A 10,983-nucleotide genomic window follows, 5' to 3' on the forward strand; every position below is an offset into this window, starting at 1 on the left:
TCAGAGTTTTCCATCTTCCACTGTTAAGCATGATAGTTTTGATCTGACAGGGATATTAACAGCATGCTTCCTTTCCATCTTTAGCAAATCACATCTGAACTTAGAAACTATTTCTGAATAATAACTGTTCCCTTAATTTGGTTGTTTTAGATGACAACAAAAAAATTGAGCTTTGATTGGGAAGCAGGAAAAGAGAAGTTATTTAATCATATTATGAGTGACAAATATAAATTTTCCAAACAAAACGCTCTCTCATTGTAGTCATAGATTTTAAAAGAAGCATGTGTATTTCAGTAGGTTGTAAATGGGATTAAAAGTTTCTAAGTCCAGATATATCATGCCAGCATCAAATATTTCTATGCCAAAAATAAACATAAATATATGAATAGGCAAACATGCAATCCTGTGTAGTATGAGTTTGTATGAATGCTTGTAATGTATCGTCTAGCATGTCCATCATGTGTTGTCTTGGCACTGTTTAATTATTGCACTGATTCAAATTTCAGGTCCATTGATCCGGGAGAATATTGTCCAAGTAGAGACATCATTATCAACATCAGCAGCTCCTCCTACTGGCAGTGTAGAGAGTGATGTTAGACAGGTAATATCAGAGGATGCCACCACTGTCCAGAAACAAAATCCTCAAACTGGGCACGTGGAACCTAATATGGTACAGTTGGTAGAAAGTCTTAGAGAAGATCTCATGCCTGAGGACCATAAGAATCAACAACCAGAAACTAGAAAACGTAAAATAACAGCATCGTCAAAGTCATCATCATCATCATCATCTTCATCTGATTCCGAATCAGAAAAGGAAGTAGATGGAATTCCACAGGAAACCACCAAAGTTGTAATCAGAGAAGAGGTTATTAAGATATCTCCTGAAGATCAATATAAGCCTACTTTGCCATCTGAGTCTGAGTCTGAACAGAATCCAAGTCAACAGATATCTCCTGAAGATCAACATGAGCCTACTCTGCCATCTGAGTCTGAATCTGAACTAAAACCAAGTCAACAGGAACAATCTACACAACAAGTACTAGATGAGAAGGTCAAACCTCAAAGATCCAGATCTTTATCCTCCTCTTCATCATCATCTAGCTCAGATGAAGAAAAAGATGATAGAGCTGCTAATGATGAACTAAAAGCCATGGAAACTGAACCTGCTGTTATTCAAGCAGATGATAAGAATCAAAAACAAATTGAGATGACAGACGATAGGAAGCCTGTAAGGTCACCTTCTACTTCAACTTCATCTGATGAGGAAAAAGAAGAAATGTTGGATGACAAGACAAATGTCAAGGAAGCTGAAACTGTGGTGACTACAGCTGCAGCGGCAAAACCTCAGCAGATAGAAATCTGTGAAGATAGTAAAGAGGTCATGGAACAGGTCAAACCTGACAAATCTAGGTCACACTCTAGTTCATCTGATGAGGGAAGAAGGGAAGTTGCAGAAGCAGCAGATGATACTAAAGTTGAGAAAAAAGTTGATGGTATACTTGACCCTCAACCATCTAAGGAAGAAAGACCAAGGTTATCCTCATCTAGCTCATCCTCATCAGAAGGGGGAACTTCTGTTGATATAAGGGATGAAACTAATAGTGAGGTGGTAACAAAAGAGGTTAAGGGATCCAAACCATCAGAAAGGTTACCATCAACATCATCAATAAGTTCTGACAAAGCAATAGAAAGAACTGAAGAAACTTTAGATGTACAAAAAGAGAAAATTACAAAGTCTGCAGGGGGTCAGCCACCTGTTCAGATTTCTGAGGCAGATAAACCTAGGTCAAGGTCATCTTCATCTTCATCTTCAAGTAGCTCAAGTTCAAGTGATGAAGACAAAAGAGATAATTCTGGAGTTAGGAAGGAGTTTATAGAAGTAACCAAGACTAACATTGTGACAAATCAAGAACCCACTGCAGAACCTATTATTGATATGCCAACTGACAGTTCCGATGATGAAGACACAAAACCTGGATGTGAGGTTTCAGTTACCCAGAAAACAGTCATAAAAGTGAAAGAGGAGAGACCTGTCAAAACAGAGAAAGAAATAGAAGGAATATCTGAAGAAGTTAGGTCAAGGTCAAGTTCTTCCAGTTCTAAAAGTTCAGAGTCATCCAGTGAAGGTCAAGATAGCAGTACTAGAATCTTAACCCAGGTGGAGAGACAAGAGAGATTTGAGACTGTGAAGAAGACAACATTTACGGGACGGTATGGAGCTAAGGATTTATCTGAGACACCAGGTATTTGATATTGCTGTATTTTGACCAATGGTTGTGATTTAAGTCAAATGTAAGGCAGAAAAATGTTGTGCTGTATTTACTCAGTGTGTATTTGTCTTCCAGCATCCAACAAGATTTTACACAATTAAATTTGGGCATTTCAAGAAGTTTGAGTTTGAACTATTTTTTGTGAAATTAAAGCCCTCCAAACCTACTGAAGCAATATAAGTTGCCAAAGAATATGATTTTCAAATTGTAAGTTATAAAAAATCTCTGCCATAGAAATAGGTGTCCAACCTAAAATTCAGTAACTACTTATCAAATGTGTATTTTTGTGGAGTTAATTTCCTTTAAATCTAACTTCTTCTATGAGAACATTTAATCTTAGTCTATTAACACTTTGGTTATATATCTTTCAATGACTTTATGATTTTCTGATGTCTTCCTAACTTTCTACATTATTTGTAATCAAGATGCATCTTATATTGTATATCAATTTATACTTTAATATAACAATGATATAATGTTGATCTGCAATGGGTTGGTGATGATATATGTAAACATGATGACTAAATAAGAAGCATTTGTAAAGGGAAACTACTGGTACTTGAATGTTCTTTTTGATTTGACTCAATGGTCTATTTAGGATGATAGAATCTCTGAATAGCTTGCTTTCAACAACTGTACAGCTTTTGCTATAAAGATAAGTAAAATTGACATTAAAAAAAGAGGGATTCACTAGCTTTTTACACAGCAAATTTTACTGAAACACCAGATGGTAAATCAGTTTAATTGAAAAATGCATTAACTTGTGTGTGATGATATCCAGTGAAACATAATAAGTGATTAGGAATGTTTTTAGAATTTGTTTTAGAATTTGCATTATTTTATGGATTGGTTTTAGGGAAAGAGTGGTTTGTGTTCAGTTGTGCTTATTGGTTACATCAAAATCAAGAATTTTTACCAACACACTCCCTGTCTAATTAGGGTTTGACTTTGTGGTTCTGCTAAACATTATGACTGCTATAGTTTAGAGCATGATTTCTTTGTTAATGTGTAGCTTTGTCTATTATCTGGTCAGTTACTGTTGTTGTTGCCTACCTCTGTCAAATAGATCTAACTATATGGGGCATGCAGATAACTTATACAGCTAACAACTCTGGGAAGATTCCAGTCTTAAGCGGTTATGTGAAGCTCCCTGACTATCAGCTGTACTTACTATTCATTCAAATATGTAAGGTAATAGACAAGAATGTTCCTACATAACTGTAGGAAGCATGTTGATATAGACTGTACTTGTATATCTGGAGGATCCTGTATCTACATACTCAACTGTTTCTCAACTGTATCATACTTGATAATTTATGGTATACTTGCACATTTTATCAGCAGAAGAGGTTTTTATTGAAGATACAGAAGATATTGGGTCTGATTCTGATGTGATAGTAACTACTACATGGAGAATCAGAAGTGATGGAGATCTTGAACAAGAACTGCAGGAACAGATAGAGGCTGACCGGACATTAGATGAATTGGATGGACTCTCTGTATCTTCATCATTTTCTACCAAGTCTTCATCTGACGATGAAGGCAGTGGTTTATATTGTGAGAGAAGGGAAGATTTTGAAATAATTACAAGAGAAAAAATTTCAAAAGAAGAGCTAATGAACAAGTCTAATGATGTTTTTGAAGAAACAGGACAATCTGATGTAAAGGTCACTCAACCTACTCAGTATAGGTCAAGTCAAGGTGAAGGCTGTCTATCTGACACTAGTTCAGGGTTATTCAATGCCCTAAGATCAGAATCAAGCATTGGAGAATCTGATGTAGTTGAGGCATTGTATGAATTAGCAAGACAGGTAGAGCGTGAGGAAAGGCATGAGGTAGTGTCAAGGTCTGTCTGGCCCAGTAAAGATTTATTGCGATCTGTGTTGCCTAGTAGAGATTCATTGGAGCCAGGTAAAGCTTTTAGGGATTTGTATGATTTTATTATTTACAACCATAGTGGGTGTGCTTTTTGCCAATTGCATTTGCTTAAATGTTACAATATTCCTTGGTTCTTGGGTTTATGCACTTTAATTATGCATGTTTTGGTCCATCACAGTTGGCCTTATTACTGTTAGGATAGGTGATTTTCATTGTTTATTTTTTTTTCCAAACATGGCATTTCATGAAAATCAACACAAGTTCATGAGCACTTAACATCTTGTTATATTTGGTTTATTGGCATGCAGACCAATGAGAGTATGCATCAAGTTCAGTGTCTATTTGTCAGATTTTGGTTGTGGACTTCAAAGTTTGCTTTCATGAATATGAAAATTTATGGTTATCTACATCTTGTTTTTTTTTTTTTTCTTTTTTTTTTTGTTGAACCAGAAATGCTATTTAAAAAAAAAAACATGACAAACTTGAAAAGTTAAAAAGGTAAGAAATTTGAAAAATATTTTATGAATAACCTTTGAAGATAAATGAAATTACACTGATAGGATGATAACTTGAGAAAGAAAGAAAAAACATTCTAGATGTCTAGTGGTAAACTCACAGTAAAGGTGTGTATCTACTAACCTTCTGAACTCACACAAAAATGTCAACAACAACAACAAAAGCAATGTTAATCCTCAATATTAACCCCATTAATACTTCCCGTCTGTAAGTGCACACTTGACAAGACTTACAGATGTAAGTGTACACGTACAGTGATCAATGGCAACAGATTGTATTGACGTATAATATATAAACACATGGAAAAAGTTAAATGTAAGTTTTATTTTTAAACTGAGGTGAAATCATGTTTTTTTTTAAATGACTTGTATTGTCATATATGTTGCATGCTTCATACCTTGCACTTCAGCATGCTATCTTATGTTTACACTTAACAAGAGGCTTTAAAAGGGAGATAATTTTACTTCATCTGGATTTCATTTGTCTGAATAGTTTGTATGCAATATTTCTATTTGATAAGAAAAAATATGTATCATCAAGCCCATTTCAAATAAAAGCCTATGTTTGTTTATTATTCAGTTTTTATCAAGGCCAATCTATTTTAAAGTTTTGTTCAATAGAAAAGAAGAGAAGAAACAGTTATTTTCTGTACATTAATTTGGGAAATCAAAAAGTAGACTTTTTTCTTTTTTGTTGCCTCAATAAGTTCCTAATTAACAATAATTTATTTTAAATTACTAAATTTAAATTATGGAATTCTGGCCAAGTGACAGGAAATTAGTTAATCTGCATTGTATTGATTGAAGTTTGGAGACTATTTTTTTCAATCACATCCCAATTGTTGCCTTTCCCTCAGATACGGCAGAAAGCAGATTTCCTTCTAATGCCAGATGAAATAATTTTGTGTCCTTTCTTAGTAAATTTTAAAAGGATTATTGTTAAACTCCTCTTAATTTTTATTTCCCTGAAGAGCCTCAGTTATTTTGCCTTGCTTGTCTTATTTGTCTTCCTTCCTTGCAGTATTTGATCCAAGTATGTCTGAGGGACAAAGCATGTATGAAGAGACACTAGCAGATGGCACGGTAGTTAGACATACTAAGATGCATGCTGTTCATCATCCAAAGTTTCAACAAGGAGTAGAAATGGTGGAAACTGAGGGCCCAGAGAGAGAGGTTGTTGATTATGATGAGGATGAAGAAATACTGCCTGATGGAACTGTTCATAAAACATCAGTGGTCAGACGACATTCATTAAAACATGTGAAACGTCATGTTAAGTCTGAATCAGATGAAAAAGAAATATTTGATGGTGACATTGATGTCCCAGGGAAAGAGAGAAAAGAAATAGTGGAAGTTTTTGAGGAACCTCCTACAGTTGTTAAAGATGTTGAGGAGATTGAGACAGTAAAGGATGATGGAACTATTGTAAAGCGTAAAGTGGTAACCAGTCGTGTTGTCCATAAAATCAGGACAAGATCATTATCTGTAGATGAATCAGGGAACATTGAAGCTGAAGAGTACACATGTGATGAAATTGTGCCAATGACAGAGTCAGCTTTTGCTCAGGATGTTACTAGCAGCAGCAGCAGTAACACTGTATCCAGTGACTCAGAGTCAGACCACGAAGAACAAATACCCCGTGTTACCAGAAATCCTGCTTTGTCTAAGGAAACTAAGATGCATGTTCATTTTAGATCTGATGAACCTGGTTTTGAGGGGGACGAGATTTTACCAGAACAAGGTAAAAATGAGTGATAGATGTTTGGCAGTGAATTAGTTGCGAAAACATTGTGATGTTCATCTACCCCTCAGCTTATTAGTAGTTTATATAGTGATGGATTGTCTGTTACTGTAGTAACATATAAAGATTTTCCATGGTTTCACACTAGATTGTAGTTTTTATGTTTGTTTGAATCCTAGTCATTGATATTCCACTAATGTCACTTGTATGTTTTTGTGATTGTTTAGTTGGTTGACATGCTAGTATTAGTTTGGTTTGTCTGATGTGGGTTTGCTGTCTTATGTATTTTATTTTAAATATTTGATTTGTTGTTTGCATGCTAGTGGCTGTTTCATGTTTTTATTACTGTACAGAAAGATGTTATTTATTTATTTATTTTTTTAAACTCATCAATTAAGTTGTTACTAACAATTATAGTGGCAAAAAAAATCATGAGAAATGCTCAGCTTGTTGCATTTTTCTTGGTAGCACTAATGCTTTAATGTCTGTATTGTCTAATACAGAATATCAGGAGTTAGAAGATACTGGTCTTGCTAAAAGGGAGATTACTAAAGTTTTGTATCAGCCTCCAGTGGAAGGTGAAGATGAATCATCGTCTTATGAGGAATATTATGAAGAAGGTATCAGAAGTTTTGTTCTGATAGAATGATTTAGATTGATTGAATGCCAGTTTAGTTTTAGATTGATTGACAGATTTCTAACTGTTTTGTGAAGTGAAGTTTGAAGTTAATTAATATGTGTGGAATATTTGTCTATATTTAAACCTGCATGGAAAAAAAGACTTATTTATATATTGAACAGTGGGTAGTTTGTAGTGGTGAATTGACCATTTATTCTTGTCTTACTGGGGTTGATATTATTACTGATTTAGGAATGAACGTGTTGAGGTTTTGTTTTATGGCTTTGTGTTGATTAGGTTGGGCTTTATATCAATGTGATAGATGGCATCTGTTCTGTTTTTGAGTTAATGATTTGAATGCTCTTTTATGCATGGTAAGTAAATAGCAGTGGTCAGAATAAAGGATCCCTGATTCTTATTTAATCATTTGCTTAAATTATAATATTTTGTTTAGTCTTTTGAAGTTAACTTGCTAGCTTGCCTACAGTTTAAATGTTATAAAACACTTCATTTCATTTTTGCCTTCTTCTTTCAGTAAGGATTTGTTTTTGGTAATTGGTGCATATCAAATCCTATTTTAAGATAATGGTTTGGTTGCTTTTCCTAGACAATCAGTTCTCTGTATTCTCTAAGTATTTATTTTAAAACACAGATACAGATCCCCCAGAAATACTTATTACTGAGGATAACACTGAGCCCCCTGAAGAAGGATCAGACGTACTGGCTTACTTTGGTATCCGTAATCCAGGTTAGGCCTGTGTTTTGTAGATAAATTGACAGTCAACTTATTTCCTCAATCTCTTTAATGATTTCACTACAAACTTTGCTCACATATATGACTTTTCTTTCACTCTACTGATTCTTGTTGCTGTAGTAGATAATACTTGCTTTCATTAAGTTTTCTTGTATGTGATTCTATTTATTTGAGTTATGTATATTAATTGTTATGAATAAAGAAGATTTCTATAATGTTACAGATTTAAGGGATTTTATTTATTGGAATGAAATGAATATTGAAACTTTATTATGAGAAGTTTTTCCATAAAGGCCTCATACCTTAAATGTTTATTTTTTTAAAGAAATAAGGCCTTTGCAAAAAAAACCCATTTGGTTTTATTTAAAATAATTATTGTGAATTATGAAATCATTAAAGAGTGTAGGAATAGTTGCATTTGTCAATATTTGGTTCATTGGTTTGGTCAGCACGAAAAAAAGGAAGGTTATTGCTTTTGGCTGCACAGCAGTATTGGAGGGTTTCAGCATGTGTCAGGTTAGAAAGCTTGGGGAATGGCTGTGTTTCCATGGTATCACTGATGTTCCCAGCATGGTTTACTTAAAGGGCTTTTGGTCAACTTAGTTAATCATATATGCTTAAGAATAGCTGAAAATGCCTTTTCCTGAAACTTGAAGCTAAATGGATAAACATGTAGATATCCTGTTCAGGATAAACTTGCAGTACATTTATATTTTGTATTTATTCAGATCTTTGACTCAAGCTTCATATTATAATATGGTATATTGCTGCCATAAAAATGATGTGTAAAATGCCAATTGATAATTTGTATAAAAGCTTTGCATGGCTCAGGCTATTCAATTCATCAAATATAAATACCATGTCATCTTGAACAGAAAGATTTCAGTTAGACTTGTTCTATACACATATTTTAATTTTTTATTGTAAGATTGGAACCAAAAGCATTGCAATAGGTTGGTTGTAAAGGTAGTTCTGGTTACTGGAGCAATCAGTGTATAATGATATTAATAGTGGATATTCTAGTTCAGAAGAAAATTAGGGCTTCCAAGGTCTATATAATAAGATATCATTATCAACCAAAAAAAAGATTTACTTTTTCACTCAAGATGTAAATATGAATCTGGAGTAAAGTCATTGTGATTTTGTTTTGAAGCTGACAACCCTGATATAACAATAACAGAGGATAATACTGAACCTCCAGAGGAAGGCTCGGATGTGTTGGCTTATTTTGGTATCAAAAATCCAGGTCAGGTCTCAAGAGATTAAGGGTGCTCTTTGTGGTTCCATTGAAAAATATCTTCTTGACTGTGAATTTAAGGAAAGATGGAGAAAACAAACAATTTTTAATCAATTACTGAGCAAATTAATAGGCATTTTTTTTTCTTGAAATTTCCAATTATATTATTATTTTTCTACTTTACTGGCAGGGATTGTGGGTTTCTTTCCAATGTGGGGGGGGGGGGGGGTTCAGATGACGTTTATTTTACAGTGTATTCTGTCTAAACTTTACCCAGAATAAACAGAAAAAATGTCTTAAGTGGACATTTCCCTTTATATCAGTTTAAATGTATTTTGACCTTTGGTGTTTGAACACCTGTCTAAACTGAACACTTGCCTAAACTGAACACCTGTCTAAAGTCTAAAAGGGGTTTGATGTAGATAGGTTTCAATGTAACGGTAATTGTATTTAAAATGACAGGATATGTTTTTTTTTCTGGAGCCTACAAAGAGCACTTTTGTATGGTTTGTGATTTTTGGAGATTGAAGGTTGTGTGCTGTTGGTTGAATCTGCTGGTTCAATGTTTGTAGTGGTTGTTATTATGGGATGTTACTTGGCTGACTGGCTGCATGGTCACATAAGATATTAGGGATGATATTGAAGGGGCTGATACACAATATACCTGCACTAATATGTTTTAAGTTATGTAGATAACAAAGTGACTTGATTAAGATTTCACATTTTGGCATGATGATCTTTGTTCTTCAGTGTGATAAGTTTTATTTGTTGTAATGGTTTGCTCTCTCATAATCATGTAGCTACAGATTTCAGGAACAGATGAAGAGAAGAAGCTGATTGTTCACTGCATGTATTCTTTAGAATTATACAGTTTGTAGAATAATCAAACAAAATTTGTAACTTAGCAAGTAGAACAAAATAATGATAATAACTTTTAAAATTTTTATAACCCATCATATGGATGAAATATGATTGATAGAAAAAAACAATATTGGGCAAGAATTATTATTGTAATAAGTATATATCAGGTAATATTAACACTATTGCAAGTGTCTTAGATAAAAACAAGAATGCTTAGAAAGTTATGTCAGTATCTAAATTTGTCAACACATATTTCTCCTGAATTATTTTGTTCAAAATTAGTCCATAACCATATTTGTCATATTGTTATATGACTGCTGAAATTTTGTGGTTGTAAATTAGTATGGTGCTGTCATTGTCTGTTGTAAATTGTTTTCATGCAATACCTGATATAAATGGGTGGATCTTAATAAAATTCTGCAATAAGGTTCCATACAACAAAAGGGGTTGTAACTGATTTGGGGGTTAATATCCCCAATCAATTAGGAATTAGAGGTTTAAAAGGGAACAAAAGCAATCATTTTTCAGGTTTCCATGCAAAACCTACAGTAAAATTGTATGGATCTCTAGTACATTGTAATACTCAGTTAAATGTACTACTGCAAAGGTTTTTATTGCTTTAAAAAGTTATGGCATCAGTCATTTAATAATAAGGGGCTTTAAGGGGTTAGAAATAAGCACTTTTTAAACTTTATGGAATTTGCTTATTTCTTATCACTGATTTCAAAGTTTCAAAGTTGCTTAACCACTTTCATTTCCAGAAATTTTTGAGGTGTTACAAATTAAATCACAATCCAAATTTACTGCTATATCTAGCCTGAATGATGTGTCTATACTGTTCTGAGTTCAACCTCTGCACGTGTTTCAAGCTTTGCCCAAGAAGTATTTTTTATACTTTGTGTGACTTAGGAATGAATCCCATTGTGACATAGGGGTGCAGGGTACTGTTATAATGTTTGTGACAAAAGGTGTGGGGTATAACTTAAAAGTAATAATTGAACCTCAGGGTAGATCTAGACTTTATTTTTGTTTTCAATTAAAGTATGATTATTGAATATTATATTAATACTATAGTATTTACGTGATTGAATGTACAATAAGGATTATC

At 33.6% G+C, this 10,983-nt stretch overlaps 1 protein-coding gene across 16 annotated transcripts in view; it reads left to right on the forward strand.

Annotated features, from left to right (window-relative positions):
- LOC148618446 (uncharacterized) overlaps nt 1–10,983 on the forward strand; it is a 138,883-nt gene that overhangs the window by 103,147 nt on the left and 24,753 nt on the right. For all 16 annotated transcript variants that reach the window (XM_088577388.1, XM_088577380.1, XM_088577383.1 and 13 more), the window contains 3 exons: nt 507–2,243; nt 3,612–4,181; nt 5,685–6,404. In XM_088577388.1, coding sequence (XP_088433514.1) covers nt 507–2,243; nt 3,612–4,181; nt 5,685–6,404 — 3,027 coding nt within the window. The remainder of the gene's footprint in view (nt 1–506; nt 2,244–3,611; nt 4,182–5,684; nt 6,405–10,983) is intronic.

Source organism: Perna viridis, chromosome 4 (assembly GCF_037379345.1).
Source record: "Perna viridis isolate PV_CMFRI_1.1 ecotype Kerala chromosome 4, ASM3737934v1, whole genome shotgun sequence".
Taxonomy (NCBI): Eukaryota; Metazoa; Mollusca; class Bivalvia; order Mytilida; family Mytilidae; genus Perna; species Perna viridis.